At 41.7% G+C, this 24,268-nt stretch overlaps 1 protein-coding gene across 1 annotated transcript in view; it reads left to right on the plus strand.

Moving 5' to 3' along the window:
- Window positions 1-8,679, plus strand: part of LOC137124309 (protein phosphatase 1 regulatory subunit 29-like) — a 196,448-nt gene extending 187,769 nt beyond the window's left edge. The window contains exon 7 of the mRNA XM_067499165.1: window positions 147-8,679. Coding sequence (XP_067355266.1) covers window positions 147-1,677 — 1,531 coding nt within the window. The 3' untranslated portion in view covers window positions 1,678-8,679. The remainder of the gene's footprint in view (window positions 1-146) is intronic.
- The last annotated feature ends 15,589 nt before the right edge of the window (window positions 8,680-24,268 follow it).

The raw sequence follows: 24,268 nt of genomic DNA on the forward strand, positions 1-24,268 counted from the left end.
ATTTATCAAAATTAATGATAAAATGAGACATTTGTTTATTTAAATCACTTATCCAATGGGTTCGAATTTCAATCAAACTTTTGTTTTACCACCACATTTTTTTCCTGAAGCTTTAAGCGATGATATTTCTATATTGAATTCTTCAGGTATGGACCAGAGGCGGCTGCAGCTGTGACCAATGACCAAGGTGCCATGCAGCGTCTCCAGGAGCAGGCTCACCACCAGCACCACCATTCAGGAGGAGCAGGAGGCAAGCTGCCCACGTCCACCTCCTCGAGCACAGGCATGCTCCATGGTTCAGCTAATACTAGCTCCTCCCGACTCTCAACATTGCCGCAGGTGGAGAAAATGGCCACTGCCTTCTCTGAGGCAATGGGCGGCAAGAGCAACTACATGGATGTGAGGACGGTGGGGGTGGGAGGGGAAGGCAGAGAGGGAGTGATAGCTGGAGGAGCAGGGGTAGGAGGTGAAGTAGTTGTACGAGGTGGGGTTGAGATCGGAGCAGAGGCTGGGGAGGATTCAGATGATGATGGCCATGGCTCAGCATCAGAGATCTCCACCATCGCCAAGGAGGTGGATAAGGTGAACCAGATCATCAACAACTGCATTGATGCCCTAAAGCTGGATGCGTCTGCTAATGTTGCGCCCACATCTGACAATGCCAACTCTGTGTCCTCCACCCAGCCTCCTGCTTGCATACCGTCCCTTCCTCGCAATCTTCTGCCCCTGTCTCCAGGTCACCCTGGAGATCAGATCCTGGCCTCTTCTCCAAAGATCCATTCAAAATCTCACCCTCAGTCTCACCCCCTGCCTCATGCTCAGCTGCACCAGCAGCCTCATCCACCCTCTATGGCCCCAGTGTCCCTTGTTACGCCCCTGTCTGAGCGACCAGGTATCAGTGGTGGGGGGTTCCTCTCGCCTCCCTACCGTGACCCGCCACCAGCCAACGCAGTTCGGCCCCTTCACAGGCAATTGAGCGCCGACACTGCTGTGAAGAACCGTTGTGTGCCAGCCGCAGGATCTGTCAAGAGCACTAGGGTGTACAGTGTGGATATTCCTGAGCAGCGCAGCGATCCTCCCAAATACCCTGCAGAAAAGAGCAGTCCTGTGGGTTGTGGTGGAGGGGGTGGAAGTGGAGGAGGCGGTGGAGTAGGGGGTTGCAACGGGAATGGAATAGGAAACATAAATGGTGGAGGGGTGAGCGTGAATGGGAGTGGAATAGGCTGTAATAATGGGAGTGGAGGTGGGGCAATGGGTCCCGGACAGCAGCAGCACCATTTGGAAGTTCAGCCAGACTACCATAGCTCTGAGCACCGCCATTCCTTTCCTGCACTCTATTACGAGGGTGGTAATGATTCACCCTCACAGGCCCAAAAGGTCTCATTCCTCAAGCCACTGGGGCGTTCCAAGAGAGATGCCACAGCTACTTACTCCCAGCTCTCACCTTCTCATCACCACAGCTACAACTCTGGCTACTCCTCCAGTCCAGAGTATTCATCCGAGAGCACACTGCGGATCTGGGAGCGATTCCGACCTTACAAGAAAAGCCCCAGAGAGGAAGCATCCTATATAGCGGCAGGCCATGCCCTGCGGAAGAAAGTGCAGTTTGCCAAGGACGAGGACCTTCATGACATTTTGGACTACTGGAAGGGGGTTTCTGCCCAGCAGAAGCTGTGAGCTGACAAAGCAATGGAAAATGACCTAAGGGAGTTTGTGAGGTTGAATGCCAACAGCAGACTATTAAAGGGTATAGAGTTTAATAGATGTAGCACTACAGAAAATGTTTCCTCTGACATGTCCAGTGACATGGGTCATTCTACAGCTTGAGTCAAAGAGGTATTTCCTCAGATTTTATGAATTTATTCATTGTAATTTATTGATATTTTGAGAAATTGATTTCACTATAATACTGAGTAGTAATTAATAGTCAAGTTGTTCACCAGACTGCCTCATACTGGGCACTTTGGTCCTCGCAGACCTTCATAGACACTCCTAAATTGTCTATAATGAGCAAAGCAAAGTTGGTGAGAAATATCTTCTACCTCATTACTGGCACTGTGTAGCTCAGCTATCTCACCAGAAGCAGCCCGATTCAAGACTTAAGCCCATCCGTCTTTTCTCTAATCCCATCAAACCACCATTTACAAAACAATCATTTCATGGTACTGCCAACACCTGCCCGTCTATAGAGGCATGGTTTAGGGAGTTAATGAGGGTGCAGGATGAGGAATTACCTGCATTTGTTTTAGAATAGCCTGATTCTTGCTCTCCGGAGGAGGACGTTAAGTGATACTCACGGAGCTAATTGTTCTTCCTGGCAGTTAGCCAGTGTAAGAGCAGGTCAAGGAGGCTGTGTGTTGAGCATGTTTATCGATTCAAGGCACCTAACTACATATGTTCGGCAGTGTGTGGGCATGTATGTACAGTTTGTGAATGGTGGTGTGATTGATTGCGTAGGTGGAAGAGTAGGGTCAGGGTTGGGGCTGAGGTGTCTATTATTCTCAGTGTCCTCCATGGCAGCACTAAGCCTCACACTAAGTGCTAATGTGGGCCCCACATACCTGTCTATTGTGAAGCAAACCCTTTTAACACCTGCAGGTATTTTTGTCCCCTGGCCCTTTTTTTATTTACAGATGTAGCATATTTCTTTTGATAAGAGGAAGCAGTGTGTTAAGACATTTGCATTTAAATAGTGCAAGTCACGCTGAAATTAATTTAGGGCTGGTTTTGCATGTTGGTGAGACAGGTGTCAGCTGCTATGTTAAAGAACCTGGATATCGCATTCAGGAACAGAGGGAGATTAGGAACAGGTTAGATGTTTGCTTCAAACGCATCTCAGTTTGAAAATGCCAGTGTTAAGGAGACAAGATAGAGTTACGTGTATTTTCGACTCTGCGTAGGTCAGCTCCACCTGAGGCTGCCTGAGGCTAGGAACTCAGAATTTGTCACATGGCACAACAGTTAGATACAGTGGTGGTACATCCATATTAGTAATCTAGGGAACTGCGTACAGCAATGGCAGCAAAATATGGGTCCAACTATTACAAAACTAAATGACTGGCTGAAAAATGCAGGCAACAGCTGCAGCCACCAGATCTTAAGGCTAAAAAAAAAAGTGTTGCTTTGTCCAGTCCATTTGTGTTGCATACTGAAGCTAAGGGTAGCACTTTGCACCGGTAATGGACACACATGGCTTTCGTTCAAGCACAGCAAAAAACCCTGCACTTCAAAGTGCGATGCCTAAAGCAATGACCTAGTATAAACAAAACAAAATGTCCTCATAGGTAGGTTGGTGGATGAGACAACAAGACACATGGATTTTGCACAGGAGATTGTGATTCTACCCCAGTGCGAGGCGCTGTGTGCTTTAGTGAAGATGGTTGTTATGTTTTGTTAGGAAATATGTCTGTAACTTTTTCACAGATACACAATGTAGAAATTTGATGTCTTAACTGAACGTTGCCCTGAAGCTTCCGAGCCTAATCCAGTTGTTTTTGTGTGTAAAGTCAGCTAAACCGCGATGTTGCCACACCTTAGAGAGCATGCCATGCTGACAGGTCCGACAAGCAGGAGCATTTGTTCCTATGGCATCAAATAGTGGTGCCAGAGGGCATGAAAAGAGTTGATATTTGTCGCCTTGGGAAACGTCATTATGTGATGCTGTGAGATGAGAAAATTGGTGGAACGTTATTTCATCAAAGAGTTACGTGCAGCGCTCCGATCACATAGCCTCCCTCTCTTCACACACTGACTCACCTGTCGCTGGGAACAAACACTGTCCGTCACAGAAATCCAAATGTTTTCAATGAGTCGTTTGCAAACTTGTAATCATGTGGTAAAAGGAAATAGTTGCATGTCCCTATTTCGTGCATGCATTGGCATAAGTTAATGATAAACTAGCTGCACTGACATGAATCTGCTGCAAACATTTTGAACCGCCGTTGTAAAACTTACTTTGGGAAAAGGCTGCACATTGCATCAGGCATACTTTAATATTGTGACCACTGATTACATGCTGTGTATGTGTATGGCATATTAACCTAATGTGTGTTAGTGGTGTTATAGCACACGGCAAATCCACCGTTTTTCACCTAGAGCCCCTATTAGAGCATGCACCAGCCCTGGTGAGATAAAATGGGAGGTTAGTGGTGTGATGGGCGGACGGATATACTCTGGATGACTCTCCACTCAGTATACTATGTATGACCTTGCTTTGCTCTGGGTAGAAGGATGCTATGGACAAAAGTGCCCCTTAGGAGGTATGATTTCACAAGTTTCCCTATATGTTAGTTATGTTTTGCTCTTGTTTTCCAGCCAACGTGGTTAACAGAGAATAACACGTATTCAAGATTGCGGGGGAAATTTATGCGTCACACAATGAAATCCATTGAAACAATCAGGAGCAAGGTTTGGTGCACAGACTTTGATATGTGAAATCCATACAGCAATATACTGCACAAGTGGCCAGAGTGAAAAGACACATTTCAATCTGCCATCTTATTTAGCTTCTGCCCACTCTTTCCGTCCTCACCACTGCAATCCCGACCCCTTTTTGTCTACTTCGATAAATCTCCTTTGAAAATGTATAAATTCTATTTTGAAATCTCTAATTAATTCATTCCCCACAGTGCTTTCTCCCCCTGCCCACCACCACAGCCTAATAGGGTCGTACCATCATCTGAGGTCAGAATACCGTGCTGATATTATTAAGTCTGGCAGACTGGTAGCCTGATTGAAATTAATGATGGCTGCCTATCTTGTTCTCTGTGCTTGCATTCATCATCAGATGTTTAACCACGTTGAACATCTCTCTGTTTCCTCTAATTTTTGCAGACAGGAATGTGTAACAAACTAAAGTCAGATTTATGCTCCATCATGACTGTGCAGGTTCTGATCAGGTCAAGGTGAGCTAGTCTGGGATTTAACCTCGTGGGCTTTGTGCTTTTGAGTCTGATCGGTCAGGACCAGTCTGTCGAGCCTCAAAGTTATATATTTCCGTTTGATTTTCCCTGAGTTAAGCCTGAGATCATTATGATTACATCCACTGTTCAAAGGTGTGAAATAAAAAGAGATAATAGAGAGTGGCACTTACTCTGTGGCCTATAACGATCTGTCGGTGGAAGGAGCATTCTTTAAAATGTCAGGTACTCGGAGTTAAGTTTGTTGTAAAGTGAACAAATGCGTTCATGGGAATAAGTCTATATTACACCTTTTAGATTAATGGTACTCATGAAAAGGTAATATCATTGCACTTCAATCCTGTGCAGGACAAACTGAACTCTCTGGAGGAAGTAATTTGTCATTTTAAAACCCTTAAATGAATTAAAAACAACTTGAACACCTAGCTACCCTCATGAATATGTTTTACCAGGCTGAACTGAGCGTCTATCTCTGTTCTCCAAGTGTTTTTAATATTGATATTCCCTTGGGTTTCATATTAAGTAATGGCTTTTCCTTCTGACCTCTTTGTGTTATATGTGGCAGCTAGTTGCCCACCAGCATTCAAAGTGTGATATCAAAGGAGCGTCATTACTTTACTCTCGGATCAATAGAACCTAATTTGGGTGGGTGGGATCCAAAAGAAAAAAGAAAAAAATAAATGAATAAATACATGGTTTTCTATTTTGGCCTTTTCTTCAAATTCCACTGGCAGCTCCGCTCTGTGTTAGGGCCAAGGAATCACAAATCAATTAGTTTTAGATTACTACCACAGGCTACGCAGGGGTGGAAGCCATTTAAAAATAATGACTTCATTTGAAAGAACAGAGAATCGAGCTGAGGTTACCTGTATATACGCTCAAGGTCCTTTCTCTACATTTAACGAATAAGATTAGCTCAGCTCATTCATAAGCACAGTGTGTCCAATATTCCCATTGGTTTTATTTAAATCTATGATCAATGTGTTTGAAAACAGCCCTTATTCCTATTTGGCCTGCAGGTGTATTAAGACACTGAATGAACATAATTCTTTTTACTTACAACATGCAGACCCTCCATGGTGGCCAAGCCTTGCTCCTCTTTATCCTTATATAGTCTGTAATCATATACAGCACATATTTTGAAATGACTGCAAGGTTTTCTATTCCCTTCCTTCTCTAAATCCTGTTGTCTGACTCCGGTCCTCAGGGGCCAGAACAATGATCAGTGGGGATTTCCTGTGTGTCTTCTCTCCAATCTGGCCAGTTATTAGCAATGATTATTCAACATGAAGGATTTTTTTTTTTTATTTCTGTCTTTCAGGAGAACAGAGTAGGTGGGAACAGTTGAGACAAATAACGTGTAGCGTGCTGTCTGGGGATGTGGTGTCTGCTTTGAACTAAAACAAACCATTTACTGGGCCTCCTGTTTCCCCGAGTTAGGGTCACACTGAGTCGAAGGGCGTACTCTCACTAGGCAGTCTGTACTGTGCTCGAGCATATTTGACCCCCGAAGTCCAGTTCTTTCGATTGCTGTGATCACTCCGCTCTGTGCTCGGGCATGGCTCAGCATACCGTGCTCTGACCTGTTTCAAGATGAGACACAAGGCAACCATGCCTTATTTGGCTATGGCCAAGAAGAGCCAAGACATCTGAGGTAATGTCCAAATTATGGTCTTGGATATAAAACTACTTTTAGTAGCCCAACACTGGTGAGCTAAGTAATATTTCCAAAACCTGGACGGATAGTTTCCATATGCCTTGAACAAATACAGGGGCATTTTCTGCTGGCTGCCTCGGGGACTCATTGCTATACAAGTTAGGTTTCTCATTTCAGTTTTTGGAGTTCGGGCTTATTGAAAAACACAAATCAATAGTCATGGAAAATCATGGAACAACACTTTTGATTGCCTCCCTTTGGAGTTCTAGTTGCTCTATAATGTAAACTTCAGGCAGAGAACCTGTAGACTTGCAATGGTTCCCAGGGAATGACAGAGAGATCGGTCTGTTTAATTAAACCTTTGAATCCATACGAGGTCTGCAGTGGAAACATGGGCTTTGTTTTAATGATGTAATCATTAAAACATTGCATGGTTAGAGCCTGGCTTCGCACTTGCAGGAGCAAACTCAGAAGTGTTCTTCTTATCTCATTTCCCCCCTATCCTCCTTTATTATTAACACGTCCAAGGACCTTAAGTACCAATGCTGTGATTTTTGTCACTTCTCCTGGAGTTGAGAAAACGTGCATCTTGGGACAGGAGTTATGTGATAAAAGAAATTCAGCAAATGTTCCTCCTAGAATTTAATATCCAACTTTACTCTGGTGCATTTATCTCCACTTACAAAATGGTGCATTGAGCTTAACAGACTATATTTATGTTGTAAACATGTAAAATATAATATTTTACATCACACACATTTGAAAAGCTGTAGTTTTGTGCAATTTGAAGATTAGTATTTTTGTGCTACAATGAGACAGCCCTGCTTTCCACTATGGGCTGGCCAGGACTTCATTCATGGTTCATTAGATCCCTCATTCAGAACTTTCTCTCACACCGTGCTGTTATTGAGGCAATAATACTAATTCTGTCATTTCATTTTACACCTTGAATGCATTAAAAAGGTTCAAAGTTCAATTGTTGGATATGTAATTGAGATACAGTGCAAGGATTTTCGTGTCACAGGCAGAGACAAATGCCCAGGAGGCTTATTTCCATTGTCTCAAAGGTAGATCATCTCTCTTTTGGTCTGGCAGACTCTCATATCTACATTTTAATCACTCGGATCCTTTGGTTTCCACAGTTTGCTGGAGGTAATATGCTGATGAGACAACCGTGCTTGAAGGGCTCAGTTCAGACCACAAGCATAATCCCCTTCAAGAAGCACACATTTTGTCCAAGTTCCATTCAGTTAAAACCCAGTGAAAAGGCAACGTAATTATGTTCAGAGTGGTCTGTCTTAGTGTTACTGTCTCAGTTGAGTTCTCCTAATCTGTGACGTGTGGTTTGTCAAACTAAAGCCCAACTGCCTGTCAACTACCTGTCAAACCTTTTACTTAGGTAGTTGTGGACAAAAGCGAGTCTAATTTCCCACAGTGAAATTTAGTGGAGGGTTAGGCCAGATGTTGACCAGGTGGAGAATATGTTGGTCAAGATTTGTGACTTATAAAATGTTAAATTTTTTTACATTTGTATTTTCTATCTCTGCAGTGCAATCGGGGCTCATGTATCTCATATTTATTGATGTATGTGTTTTCCTGCAGGCTTCACACCAGGTCTAGACCACTATTTTCTTTGTTTTCTAACTTTTAACTTTAGAGTTTGCAGAACATTGTCAAATGTATTTGCTCTTTGGGTCCATGTTAATTTAGATTCCATCTGTTCTGATATTAAATTGCTCTTTGGCTCTGCCTAAATTAAATGCCTTTAGGACACATGTCCCCGAGTTACTGGCTGCATGAAAGCTACATTCAAAGTGAATTCAATCCTTTTTTACCTTTTTTTTTTTTTTTTTGCTCCTGTCTAGTTTAAATGGCCCTAAAGAGGAAGCAGAACTGTGACCTTTAATTGCAAACAGTGCCGTCTGCTGTTGAGACTGAGTTTGTTGATTCATTTGCGGATTGACCTGATCCGTTGATCACTTGACTTATTGTCAACCAAGTGAGAGAGACTGACCAACACACAACAAAAGTGGAGGAGTATCTACCGGTGGCCAACTGTGACAAATACACACACACACACACACACACACACACATACACAAATGTAGAGAATCAATGAATATACTGTATGTGTTTGAATAGATTAGAATAACACTATATGGACATGAAATGTGAGAACACACACAATACATATAACTTCCCATGCATAACTGAGTATATTCATGACAAACACACATTTGTACACGCACTTTCTACACACACACACACACACACATGCACACTAACAAAACTTACACCTGCCTACAAAAAATATGGACTTAATATTTCTATTTCTACGTTTACAGACACAAATGTTCTTAAAGTGCCCAAATGGCGAGTTTAATTTGCAGGTGGGGTGGAACCAAACATCTGTAGAAATGAACTGAAGAGCCTATGTGTCTTTTTTTTTTATTCACTTTGTTTTATTTATTGTGTATTTACTTTTCTGTATAATTTCTGTATCCCTTCCTTCTCTCAACTGTTTTGTCACAGTGCTTATAATCTGTTCAAAACTGTTATCTTTGTGTATGTTAGAATGAAATAGCTTCCTGTGAATGTCATATTTTTGGAGCTTTCATGGGTCCTTCTGATCTGTCTGACTTTAAATTGACAACTTGGAATAGTCACATAAGGTCAGTCCCACGCTTACTTTCACTCAATGGCATAAAAAAGATAACGAGCACAATTTTTAATCCATGTTTGTGTGTAAATATTAGGATTAAATTGAGTTTTTGGACACAAAAATCTATCTAGGTTTTTTTAGACTCTAGATTTTATTTTCCTTTTCCCCGTTAGGGTTATGGCTACAGGAAAATATCTACACACACCTCGAGAGCTGGGTTGAAGAGATGATAGTATGCCTGTCACACTGAAGCTGTTGTCAGCACTGGCCTTTTCAAGGACCTTGTTTCTCAGTCCTTCTTAGAGGAGAAACAGAGGAGAAAAAAACAGCATGAGAGTCTGAGTGTGTCCTTTTGGGAGATTGAACTGGCTCCTCTGCGGAAAATTAGTGTTATCTGCGACAGTGTGAGTGTGACCGTATATGTGTCTACGCACATTTTTATCTGCTTTCAAATAACCTGTCGTGCCTGTCAGTGCAGCTCTGCATGAGTGCGTCCTCAACATTACACTGGGTAGCATTCGTAATGTATGGATGTGTGCGAGCGTGTGTTTGCGAACATGCGTTTGAAGGATTTTGTGGTGAAGGTCCGCTCTGTGGAAGGAGTGACGGCTGAGGCTGGATATCTGAAGAATTTTTAATTAATGTGCCATTCAGTCTGCGGGCCTTCCAATAAGGCTGTGCTCATTCACTCACTTGTCACTCACACACACACACACACACTGGCACACAAACTCTTGTGCTCTATAAAATAAGCATAAATAATAATTGCATGCTGCCCATCATTTAAACGCTTTCATTCACAAGTATCTATTTGCAATGCAAACATGTAATTGTCATGTTTTGTAGATAATAATAATACGGACACTGTGCTGCAGTGTTCATGCATGGTCCACACAAAATGACACACAACTATTAATCCCCTGCACATCAATAATATTTCTTCAATCTTAAATGTTTTTTTTTCTTTTTTTCTGGCCCATAAGTGTCTGACCAACACCAGCTCAGCAGGTTAGCTTGCACTACGGTGTAATGGGCTGGTGGCCCCGAGCTCCTGTCCTGCAGCGGGGTCCAGAGGCAAAATACATGTTGTTTGATCTGACACGGAGCTGTGTAGAGCAAATAGGAGGTGTTGAGATTTGGCCTTTACTCTTTTGTGATGCAGGGACTTCATCACGGGTCTTTGCTGCCTTTGGGTTTAGTGAGTCAGAAGAAAAATGAAAAGACAAACAGTCATGAAAAAGTAACAAAAATTTACTGTGAGACAAAAAATGAAAACGGTTTAGAGAAGCTTATCCAGCGTGACATAAGTCCACAAAGTAAACTGTGCACCTTAGTGTATGTGCTCCTGGATGCTCCATAGGTCATCGTAATCCCTTTGTGCAACTGATCTTGAGACCCAACACTGTGACAGATACTGGCTGGCTGGACACTGACGGTCAAAGATATCCTTGAGCCAAATACTGATGCTCAAAGCGTCTCTGATGCGGGTACATTGGTCAGACTATGCTCCCTGCTGCCACATGTGAATTCACTATGAAAAAAAAAAAAACATGCACTTAAAAAAAAAAGAGGTGTTTAAACAAAGTTATTTTAACAAAACCCTGGAGAGTAAAAAAAAATGTATATGGATTTAGAAATTTTTAAAAAATGGTGTTTTGGTGCTGCCGGCATATGGGTGCTTTGTCAACCTCCTGTGGGTGATTTCAGAGGGAAGGCAGAGGCAAACTTCACTATTAGGCAAAGTAGGCAATTGCCTGGGGGGGTCATAAACAGATGTTTTGATATAATACCAAACAAAATGCACTTAAAGCACCTTGTGTATCACCCAGCCCAACACCACACACTTTAAGCTACCTGAGATAAGTGAGCATCTCCTGTTGCACAGCGAGAACCAATAGTGTTCCTTAAACTATAACAGCTCCACTTTATCTTCTTTTTCCAACACTATTCCTTGTGCTCAATAGAACAATACGCGTTGAAAAGTGTCCCAAAATAAGGCGAAATGAAGGTGGTTTGTTCCCCAAACTGCCGGTGTTAGTGACAAATAGATTACACAAGTTTCTGTCACAATAAAAGCCACACAGCATTTGAAAATAGTCTATTGGTCTAAAGGAGCTTCAACAGGAAATGTTCCGTTAACATTGCAGTTTAACAGGCATTTTATTACTAGCATGTTAAAGATTTACCTAAATAGTACAAACAGAAAGTTAAACTGAAGTGAATCAGCAGCTACTGTGCCCCAGGTGAAAAGAGTGCAGCAAGGAGTTGAGAATGAACTACCTGACCTATAAGCTAGTTTTAGCTCCGTGCACACCAACTTTTCTAATTCAGTGAGACATAAAATCCTGGGCACTTAAACTGTGAGGCGCAGCATAACAGGAACATGATCTGCATTTTATAAGAAATACAAAAGGAAGAAAAAACACATGGTTTAAGGTAAGATATCACTGTCAGAGTGTGCAAACATGTTGAAACATTTGTCTTATCAAAGATTAATAAATATCAGGTATTCAAAGTCTCAGACTAAGGGGACAGCTTAGGTTGCACACTGACGCTGTAAAACAAGAGAAAATACACAGACCCTAGCAGCAGCCTTCCTGATATCAATACCAGTTATAATAATAACGATATCAGTTAGAAGATCGGTGAGTGTGGAGCAGGTGTGGGCCCCACATTGGGTTTGTCTGGGGCCCCAAAATCTCTAACTCTGTCCCTGAGGGTACAAACATGCAATTAGTTGTAGGTACAATTGATAAGATTGACACAGGTGTTTTAGCCAATTACAGACCAATATCTAATCTCCCCTTTACTTCTAAAACAATTTTGTGACCACCCGTACAGGAAGAATTTGTATGAAGACTTTCAGTCAGGATTTAGAGTTCATCATAGTACAGAAACAGCATTGGTAAAAGTCACCAACGATGACCTCATCGTTGACCTCATGGCCTCAGATAAAGGACTAGTCTCTATACTTGTTCTGTTAGATCTTAGTGCTGCATTCGACACCATTGATCACAACATTTTATTACAGAGATTGGAACATGAAATTGGGATTAAAGGAACTGCACTAGGTTGGTTTAAATCTGATCTGTCTGATAGATTTCAATTTGTTCATGTTAATGATGAATCCTGCATGCACACAAAGGTTAGCTATGGAGTTCCACAAGGCTCTGTGTTAGGACCAATACTTTTTACTTTATATATGCTTTCACGATGCCCCAGTAACTCCCTAAAAAGCCTGTAACTAATCCAAAATGCTGCACCAAGAGTGCAACTAGCAAGAGAGATCATATTTCACCTTCACTAGCTTCTCTCCATTGGCTTCCCATTAAATCTAGAATAGAATTTAAAACCCTGCTTCTTACATATAAAGCTCTGAATGGTCAGGCTCCATAATATATATAGAAGACCTCATAGTACCATATCATCCCTGTAGACCACTTTGATCTCAGAATGCAGGTCTACTTTTGGTTCCCAGAATTTCCAACGGTAGAATGGGAGGCAGAGCCTTTAGCTATCAAGCGCCTCTCCTGTGGAACCAGCTCCCAGTTCAGATTCAGGAAGGAGACACCCTCTCTACTTTTAAGTCCAGGCTTAAAACCTTTTTCTTTGACAAAGCTAGTTAGTTATAGTTATGCTGCTATTATGCTGCTATAGGATTAGCCTGCCCCCCCCCCCGATGCACTGAGCTCCTTTCCTCCTCTTGACCCTCTCTCATCTCCTCTCACCCCACATTTGTCACCATTGTATGACATTAACTCTGTGTGTTTTCTCCCGTAGTTGTCTTTCTCCTTCTCTGTCCCCCCCTCTCTGTCCGTTTCTGCAGGTGTCCCCCAGCTTTGAAGCTGTGTGTCTTCCAGCGTGCAGCTACTGGTCCTACCAACCTGCCGGATGTTTTGTTGATGCTTTTCTTCCGTTAAAGGGAGTTTTTCCTCTCCACTGTTGCCTAGGGCTTGTTCAAGGGGGAATTGTTGGGTTCTCTTTATACATCTTTATAGTCTTGACTTTATTCCGTTAAGTGCCTTGAGATAACTTCGTTGTGAATTGGCGCTATATAAATAAAGTTGAATTGAAGAGTTTCCAATTATCAATTATCAATTTCTGTCCACATACATGAAACAACGTCAGAAATATCCAGATTCATAGTTGTGTAAGTCCAGAAATGAAAGTTTATGGTAAAACATTCAGTACCTGTGTTTGCTTTGAACATGTCATAGCTCAGGTGTCAGAGGTGCATCCAAAAAGCAATGATTCACAAACATCTCCCTGTTAGTTACAGGTGCATGTTGAAAAACACTATCCAAAAGACGGTATTATCTAGTTTGTGAGACAACACCAGTGCCCTTCAGTACCAGCTGAATGAAGTGTACGGTATTAAAATATTAGCAAAAGTGGAGAACAGCAGCAGTATGACACTGCTTGTTCCATAAGCATCACTTAACTAACAACTCCTTTGGCAGTTACTAACTCCAGAACATGATCTGAGGGAAATGCTTTTGTTGGCTCCCAGGGGCAAACAAGTAGTGCACATCCCACACACACAGAGAGAGAGAGAGAGAGAGAGAGATGTGGAAGGTAGCAGTACAACAATCTTTCGTCTGGGCCTAGAAAGCTTGGGAGATGTTGTTAAGTGGGATGCTGCTGTGACTGTCCTGTCCAGTGTGTTCTGTGTCTTTCTGGGGTTGTATTATATAAATTTACCTTTTGGAAAACCAGGTCTGGTGTTTTAATAGATATTTTGTTTCTCTATTCTCTCTTTCCCTCTTTCACTTGGCAATTTCCTGCACTTGTAGCCACCATATGTGTAGGTGGAAGCAGCAATTATTATAGATGGGAGGGAAAAAATACATGGTGGGCCATCAGGAAATTGATTCAGAATATAATGTAATCTGTGACCTCTCTTTTCTGAAATAGTTTTGCCCATTAGGTTTTGTGGAATTCCCACAGGAAACTTGTTGTGTACTGTCATGGGAGAAATGATAAGGCGCTGGCACTTAAATAACAGTCACTGACCCTAAATGAATTAAAATCCACCATTTTTGCAGAAATCTGTTAAATGTTCTTTGTTTTCCTTGGTGCCAAACTCCATTCAGGCTGAACATATTGGAGCATCTTCATCCCTCCCAGCGCTGTGGTTGAGTGGTTCAACCATCCAATGGTCCCCAGTTGCTGAGCAATCGATTACAGGCAGCAGCAGACGTTGCCGGGGGGTACGAGTGGAATAGTCAAGGTTGCTAGGTAGCAGATAAGAACACAGGCTTCCATTAATTGCCTTCTGCTACTATGGCACAGAAAGTACAGGATGGTGGATATTGCTGTGGGATGCAGGCAAGCACACATCCAAAAAACACACACGGTATGTGTATTCCTACAGGTGCACACATGTCTGATAATTTCATGACACGAGAGGACTGAGTGGAGTGGAGACAGAGAGTAAGACGGGGGGGCAATGTTAGGAAGAGGTTGCATACAGCCCCAGCGACAAGCCAAGAAAGGTTCAACAACGTCATTTATTATCTGAAAGTGTAAAGTTGCATTTGCTTCTGCATGTCTGGTGTTGACCTGTGTAGACAGCCATGAAAGTGTTGGATCAGTAGCCTCAAAGAGGTAAACATCAAACATTTTGTGCCTGAGGGGGGAATTCGGCTTCACTAAAATCTGTCTCACGAGATGAAATGTGGGCATCATTACTTTTGCACTTAAAGTTTAATTTGGACAGTTTATTTGAAAATTGCAGCTTCCAGGCAGTGATGTCGTCTCCATTAGCTGCGGTCAGAGACATGATCTGCATGCTCCTCTGACAACCAAGCTACGATTACTTTGACTCAATAAGAAAAGTCTTTGTGTTCATGTGCTGGGCTGACTTTCATCAAGGCTGCACTGTGAAAAATGTAATATCATTGCTGCTTTGTTGCTCTTGTACTCGGCTGTGATTTATAAACTACCTCATTAAGCACGCAACGGAATGCATCTGTTGTCTCCTAAACCCGTATTATGTGTAAAGTGGCCTGATTAAAAAGACAACTGTCTTTTTTTTTACTGCCCTATAACGCATAAACCTGCCTGATTAAACACAGAGCAATTCTCTGGTAATTCTCTCATGTAAAACCTCCTTATTAAAAGTTCAACACAACACTAGACAACTAAGCTTCTCTCAAGTTCTGACTTGTTAAAAATGAATCATCGGTTCGTGACCCTCACATTACTCATTGAAGATTTGGTTGTCTCGCACAGCCGGTGTTACTTTGTGGCCAGATAAAAGCTCAATAAAACCTTTTTGCTTGAGCTCAGAGGGAGGACGCTAAGCCTCGAAGACTGGCGTTTTTGGCTTACAGAAAGGTAGTCTTAAGCATGTTGTACACCAATAAACACCAGCATCGCTTTAAGTACTGTTAGGCCTGTCAGGTCTCTCTTGCTCCAATTTCCTCAACTCAAGACTTTTTGCTTTAATTGCACAAATCTCACCTCAGATTACTGTTTGCCGGGTGTCACATATAATGCACAGGCCTCCCCAGAGGTATAAGAACAGCAAGGCTGGTTTGCCATAATCGCATTGAGCCAGTAGTTTCTTCTTAGGTTGTGCTTGGATGCTTCAGTTGTTGTTGGTGTTGGAGGGGCTCTTCCTTCACGTTCTTCTACAGCAGGTGGAATTAACATCAGGTTGGGTTTAGGTCAGGATTTGACCAGTTGCTCCACTTTTCCACTCTGAGTTGTCAGTGTGTTTCGGATTGTCTTGTTGGATGATAAAGCTCCCTCTAATTAGTTTGGATGCATCTATCTGTAAATTATCAGACAAAATGTTTCTGTGCATGTTTGAATTCAATCTTCTGCTTATATCATTACTTCCATCATGCTTTACAGATAAGTTTGTATGATTTAGATCAGGACCAGATTTTTCTTCCTCTACACTTTCTTCCTGTACACTTTTCGCCTCTCCATCACTTAATCCTGGTCTCCTTCACCTGGTCACTTTTATCAGGGGTAGTCATGTGGGGTTTCAGTGTTAACTGAATGAACATTACATCTCACAGAAGATGCCTGGGTAACAAGAGAGACGTTTCATATGCCTAAAATGTGTGGACTCTTATGCAAAAGGTGCCATGTTCTATGTGGTTTCACATACCTAGGCATAACTAAGAAGTTTAAACTTCTCAGCTTTCATCTCATGTTTTGGCCTTAAATGTAAAAGTCCTCAGTGTACACAAAAACAGCAGTAGGAAATTGTCCTTGCAGTTCCAATACTTTTGGAGGGGACTGCACTTGAGGAATGAGAATGAATGTGAACTCTGGAGTAACAGAAGCAGGGATGTCTAGGGGTTTGAAGAAGGAAACTAAAACACAGATGCTAGAGATACTGTGGGATAGGCTGAGATGAAGAGAAAAGGGGATGAAGAGGCTTTAGACTGAAGCCAAGATAGAAAAAGATGGTCTGGAGCACAAATCCTTAGGTGATGGGAGGTGAGCAGGAAAGAAAAGAAAAGATAAGAGCAGAGTAAAGCAGGCGGGGAAAGCATGGTGGAGGAATTCTATATAAGAGCCAAAAAGCAATGATGCTTTGTTTTCGGGATCAGAAGAAAGTTAAGTTCCTAAGTTGTTAAGTTGCTGCACTTTTTTCTGGCGTATCATATTGATGCCACAGGTACCGTTTGGCATTGCTATTGGCACCAACATGTGGCGCTGTGGAACACACAAAACAACTGTGTTAAGATTAGGGAAAACATTTCAGGTTAAGGTTACGCTAGATGCTAAATTCCGTTAAAACACAATGCTGCAAACGGTGATACGATTTGTTACAATCATCATGTCAGCGCAAAGCTTCGAACTCCTACGCTTGTCCCATGTGGAAAAATCCTGTGTCTTGTTTGTTACTTTATATACTACGTCAATTCGTTAGGTGTCAAATATGGAAGCATCTGGAACACAAACGGGTACCCTGAGCTCCAGCATGTAATGCAAAGCAACTGGACAAAGCAACGTTTTTTGACGCTTCGAAAATAAGAACTGGCTTAAGAATGTCATCCAGAGAATGAGATACACCAGTGTGTACAACTATTTCTAAAATCGTAGTTGGAGAAGGTCGGAGAAGCTAAAGAAAATTTAATAGCGGGAAAAGGAAAAACAGCTTCATGGCTGCAAGCTTGGAAATTGTTCTAAGACAAGAGTGAGAGTGGGGAGGGCACTGGGCAAAGGAAATCAGAAAGAAATGAGTGGGGCATAACACAAAAGGACATGACTTGACGGATATCCTGTTGGACATCTGTTTTAGAGATTACTGACAAGAACAGAGGTGTGAGAAAAGCGGCATCAAGCCCTACAACCCTCTTTTCATCATTTCTGACCAGGTACAGAGCTGAGTAGAGAAAGGTACAATATGCAAAAGGCGGGTGCCACAAAAGGACTGCATTATAAAGGAGAGAGGACATAGTGGACTGTGTTGGTTCCTCAGTTGGCCTGGGGAGCCTTGTGGGCCGTGTGTTACTAACAGGTCGATTGGCAGATCGTTTCCCCTGCTACCCCTCATCATTGCTGTCATTCGCCTTTGGAAGCTATCTACACCTACTGTAGAAAGTTGGCAATGTTCAAGTAGCTGTGACATTTTCATATAAATCAATGCTCGTTTTGCTGCTCTCCCTCTACACAAAAGGTTATGAAGCCAGTTGTTATAAATTTCTCTGCCTTTCAAGATACTAAGACTGTGAGATGAGTGTATAAAGATCAACCTTGAAAATATCTTCCAGAGCCAAAAGTGCACATACAAGTCATTTGATTGCTCAAGTGCAATAGTCTGACAGCTGTGGGTGGTTGACATGTATAACCTTACTACACTGTATCTTTAAGTGAAAAGAAGTTGAGAGACAATAGTGAGGCTTGATCCTGAGTGACCTTATCAAGCAGATATTGAGACTGGGTTGAATACAGACACATACTTCTAAAACTGACGAGAGACCCTTTAATGGTTTGATAATGTTAACATTAAAGAAATCCCTCACTTTCACAGATGAGTCCTTTCTAATTGAGTTCTTCATCACAGTAGGAGAGGGGACCGTGTCAAAGATGGGGAGGGACAGTAGAAGAGGCATTCAGGGATTTCAAAAAGGAAGCGCTTTTTAACGTATTGGAGGGAGCTTGTCGTGCTGCAGGCAAAACTGTACACTTTGCATGAGGAGAGATGGTGGGTGCAGGCAGAGAAAGAGAGAGAGAGAGATGAACAGTAAGGAAGAGGACGGGACAGTTATGTGGAGACAGATAAGATTTTCCAAAAACGGGCTAACTCTTTAAGATTTTTTTACTTTCCCACTCTTTTTAAACGCCAGTCCCATCTCTGCCTGTTTAGCATCTTTGAAGGGACGTTCGTACGGATGTTCATGTGTTCAGAAACCTGTACGTGTGCATCCGTAGTAACAACGGGAACACAGTGCCTGTTCTGTCTTATATAACCATAAAAAAAAAAACATTTCCATGTGCAAATTTATGAATATAAATAATGTAGTGCCACATACATTGCTATCACAGAGTGAGGTATTGTATGGGTGTGTGTGTGTGTTTGTGTGTGTGCACAAGCATTCCAAGCTTCCTCTTTATCCACAAGGATGTGGGTGTTTAACTTGATCAATGATCCTCCCCTCCATCCTGACACGGGGCTTGTTGTGAAGGCTACTTACACAGATTGGACTAAATGAACAGAGAGAGGGAGAGAGAGGATGGGATGGGAGGAGGGAGGGGGGAGGGGGGAGCATGTGCTGATAAAACCAAAGGACAGTGTGCAGTGGAGCGTGGGCTGATCCATTAACGGATGTTCTTAAGGGGAGGGATAGTTAGCTGAGTGATACCTGTAAAACACAATGCACACACACACACACACACACACACACACACACACCTCTGTCCACTAGAGACAGAAAAAAATATACACAGATCTATTGAAGCGTAATAATAAAACTACAAGAACAAAACTAGTGATTTGTCAGCTCCTCAATGCCAAACTCACTTATTTTACCTGACCTGGAATCAGTATGTTCAGTAAACAAGACAAAAATGGAATGTGACTAAAAATGTCTGTTGTAATCCAAACAGTAACAGTGTGGCGATGTGGTGTGTACTTTACCTAAAAAACTACTAATGGTTACACTGCATACTTGTACTCAATCATATTTCTAATTCGTGTTTTCCTTTTTTTTTTTTTTTTTTTTTTTAATTTTGACCTTTGTGGGAATGTGATTTTGATTGTGTGTCAAGCTGCAGTACACACTTGCCTCTCAGGAATAAATAAGAGGATTTTAGGAAATGGAACTAAATCCTGAGGCACGAAATATTGTGATGACATTTAATTAGAAAGGATATTATTATGAGATGGAATGTGAATGATGGTCCACAGTGTCTAAGCGGACCTGATGTCCAAAAGGTTGCAGGGGACTCTAATAACTTCAATGTCACGTGTCACTGAAGATGTTAACACTGTTTTTTTTTTTTTTTTTTTTTTTTATTTAACCCAGTGTCACAAATGATTTGCCATGGGGGGCTTTACTGTCTGGGGCAGCGCAGTATTAAAGGGGTTATCGCAGCCATGTCACAGCTTCAAATCAAGTGAGTTCTGCTTGTTCTCGCGTGGGTTCTTTCGTGCACAGTCTCTCTCCATTTGTGCTTGACTGGCAACCTGTCCATGGCGTATCCACAGCTGGGATCTGCCCCAGTGCCCCCATGTGACCTTTAACAGGACAAGATGTATGGATGATGGCTTTATTATCTAACATACCAACATCTGTGTGAAACTGACATCTGTGTAGAACTGACATTAAAACACGAAGTCGAAAAAAAGGAATTTTAGTTTTAATTAGGCTTTTGTCTATAATTACATTGTAGAAAAAAAAATCTTGGATATGAAAAATTGTACGACACTGCCAGGGTGAAATTTAAATATAGAAAAAAACAAAGTCAAAACATATCATACCTCGGGAAACAAAGTAAATTAAAGTATATAATATCTATGTCCACTATATAACAAGCATGGTATTGTAAATGCAAAGTAAAGCAGTTCTGCCATCTCAGCCACCATTAACATTGTCGTCACCCACAGATGTTACTTAAACGTGTCACCAAAATGTGATCTCTCAGCTTTCCACAGCGATCGCACCAAAAATGACATGTCACTGTTGGCGCCCGCCTCTGGAAACCTGTGAAATTAAATTTTAGCGATGTGACAGCATGACAAACAGCCGCGGGTGACTGAACTGTATTAGGAAACATATGGTTTTCCTGCGTGTAACAGACATGAAATCTTCAGAGGGGGTAGAAAATTGGCAGGGACGAGGGGATGTGACACCTTTGTGTTACTGGAATAATCATATGTTTAGACACAACAAAAAAAAATCATGTAATTTATTCTTTAACAGTCATCATCCATATTCTTAGATCACATTGTTTTCCTGAAACATAAAGGAAAATGTGTGTGATGAGGAGGCTGCAGGACAGTAGTTGTTTGCCCAAGCTTGGTACCTGTGGCTCATCATCCAAAACGGGTGATGAGTGGCTCCGTTGGTAAAGGGTTGGCCAACTGACCATAGGGTGGCCGCGCTCTCCCCTGACCGTATGTCGAAGTGTGCCTGGGCAAGACACTGAAACCCCAACCCGCCATCCCAATCCCTACCCCCAGCCACGTAGAAATTGGGAAGAGTTGTGTCAGGGAGGGGCTCTGACGAAAAATGTACCAAATCAACATGCGGACCAATGATCTGTTTCGGCAACTCTGAACTTACGGGATAAGATGAATAAAATATAAAATATTTGAAATGGTTTCATTAGGGGAAATTAACTGGGGCAATCCAATGTTCAATGATGTTACAAAGTCTCAGAAGGCAATGAAAAGTATGTGTTTTACTTCAGTTGTGCGTTAACTTAGAAGCGATTGATAGGCCTGGGAAAATATTGCCTTATAATTGACTCACTGCTTCCATGACCCATTTGAATTTTATACCCATGTGTCAATTTATACAAAGTACATGCCTTATTAAAAGGTTTCCATCTCTGCAGTTTGAGTAAATCCCTCACCAGATAAAAACCAAAATCAGAAAACAATCACATTTCATGAGCTTTTGTATGATTAATCAGTCTAATCAGCACTTTTTTTTTTTTGCTATGGCAACAGCCCCAGGTGATATAACGCTGGGCTACAAATCCACCACATTTTCTCACGCTGCTGAGCAATCATCCCCATCTCAATTAGCTGCCAACAATAGTCTGTCTGAAGTGATCATTTGCTGAAAGAACCGATCAACACTTTTCCCGCCTTTCGTCTTTGGGGAGCATTTTCCATCTCTGCCAGCTGTTCAAAGCTTAATTCTGCTTTTTGAAAGGCCGAGATAGATGTTGGCTTTCCGCCGCTGCTCTCCAGCAGTGTCACGCTCTGGCCACCCTCTTGCCTCCCCCTCATTTCCTCTATTGTACTTTTTGGCTTTGCACTTCATTTTTGTCCCCTTCATGTTTAACTGTGAAAAAAAAAAAGGCAAATCACTGCCATTTTAAACCCGAAGAATGTCATTCCGGCTATTAGGCTGCTCAAAAGCTCTTCAGCTCAGTTTTCATTTCCAAAAATCACGGATAGAAGCGGGAGTTCAAAGCTTTTCAGAATGGGTATAGTATAAACTCTAGTTCCGACATTTCACAGCAAACACTGCACAGCAGTTTAGTGTTTAGTCTGCTTCTTCTTTTGTAAAGCTATAATTCCATTTTTCAAGTCAGGTTTTTAAACAAATACTGTATTTAAAAATTTTATGTAAATGTGTGAGAAAATGTTTTTTCTTCTTTCTTCATCTGCAATATATGTAAAAGGCACTAGGAGTCTTATTTATATTGCAATTTTGCTATAAAAACAGTGAGTTATCAGTCATCATAGATTATATCTAGTGGCTGTAGAAATAATAATATCCAACATCCTTTTGGATGGGTGTGATAGGATTAGGCACACAACTGTGGAGGGCACGGTTAAGGATTTATTGCGCCAAAACCAAACAACATTAGGTCTTTACTATTGCAGGATTAGGACCTAGTAGCAGAGAGAGGAGTAAATTCTTGATCACCCAAATTACCCTGGTAATGTGTCAGTGTGTGTGGACAATGGGGGGCTATTACAGGCAGTCACATTATATTAGTGGTGCATATGAGTGTGTGTTTGGGTTAATTGCCTTAATCATGATAACTGCATGTCACTGTGTGTGAAACCTATTGTGTATGTGTGCCTGCAGCCTGTTAACCACTTTACCGTGTCTTTGTTGTGGGCACCATCTTGTGAGGACCCCCCCCCCCACTGTCTTTTCGTTAGTGAGGTGGCTGTGATTTAACAGATCTTGCATCGAGCCACTGCTATTGCTATTTAATTACTCCAGGCTCCAGATTTTGGGAAAGGCACTGAACCCTGGTATTCCTGGTGGGTCAACCACTGTCATCGTTGTGTGTGTTTCCGTGGGAACGGGCAAATGAGAAGCAGCATTTAGACCTACTTTTGACACTGTCATGACCTTTGCCACAGCGAGAGTTTGTTATTTCTGCTGCCACCATATTTTTTGCTATATAAACTAAAAAAACGTAGCAGACATGGTCAGGTGGGCAGATTTCTGTAGAATATTCTGAGGACACAGAAGCTGTCCAGAATCCTGAAGAATTTGGACAGTCAGTACAGTTTTTCCACCACCACCCTCAGCCCATAATATCACCATTGTTCATAAGATATAAATCAATAGTTGACAAATGTAACTATTAAATTAGTTTATTAAATGCATGTTCCCAAGGGGATGAACCTATATACATTTACAAATCCTGTGTCACAAAATATTATATTATTATTTTTTCTATACATCTAAACTGCAAGACATTTAGTTGGAAACTGACTTTTCTATGAGTATAAGATGTTAACATGTTGATTGTAAACTATTTGTAAATGGCAAATTGCACATAGCTTTATGTTGAACATATTAGTAAAATATTCCCAGACATCATATTTTTTTCCACCGTAATAACCGGCCCTGCAGCACAACATCCAGTTTGTCTGACTACAGCATTGTTACACTTGTTATGGTTGTGTTTAGTAAGCTAGTTACAGCACTCGGTTTAGGTTAGAGAACACGGTATTGTGGCTTAAAAAATAGCGTATTTATTAAACTTTAGGGGAAAAAAAACGTTATTTTCTACCCTTAACTGACGTGCTTTTGTTGCCTAAGCCTACTCACAGGGGAATAGAGTCAAACTCAGGTCAGCAGTGTGACAGTTTCACCCACCCCAACAACCTCTTTGTGCCTCACTTTCCCTCAGTGCAATAGAAAATAAATCAATGCACTCCATTATATTCCCTACAGACATTTTGATTGTGGGTTAGCTGCACAGGAAGCTACGTTTTATAGAGAAACGGTTACATTTTGAAACCCTCAGACCTTCCTCTAAAACCTCAGCAGAGTCTTGTTCATTTACTGCAACGCATTGCTGTGATTACTGGAGCCTCGAAGGCCCGTTAGTGTGGTGTTGAGTCTTGTTAACGGTATTTACAGTCCGAATCACTGTCTGTGGATGAAGGGTAGGCAGAACGCTGGGAAGAGTTTGTCATGACCAGTAATGATAACTCATTTACAGAATTTCCATTTCAGCTTCTCGACAAGTTGAGTATCGTTGGCTTTACTCTTCGTTTAGCAAATAAAAACACTACACGCTGGGAGTCTTTTGTTTTACTCTGCTCTATCAGGCAGATTTTTATGCATCTAACGTTTCAGCAGAAAAATATACAACTCGTCAACACTGAGACAAAACAACAAAGGCACAGTGACAAGTAATAGACTTAACCACTTACAAAAGCATCTGTTGTATTAGTTTGTCTTGTTATGTGAAGCAACAGATCAGAGGGAAACCATGACTTTCATTCATATGACATGTACTGTGATATGCATGGAGATGGATGAAAACCAGACAATGTGCTACAATGCGACTATCACCTGTCTTCAGTGTACAGCACCCACCAAGACTGGTTCCATATCAGCAGCAGTAGCTATA

This window comes from Channa argus, chromosome 3 (assembly GCF_033026475.1).
Source record: "Channa argus isolate prfri chromosome 3, Channa argus male v1.0, whole genome shotgun sequence".
Classification (NCBI taxonomy): domain Eukaryota; kingdom Metazoa; phylum Chordata; class Actinopteri; order Anabantiformes; family Channidae; genus Channa; species Channa argus.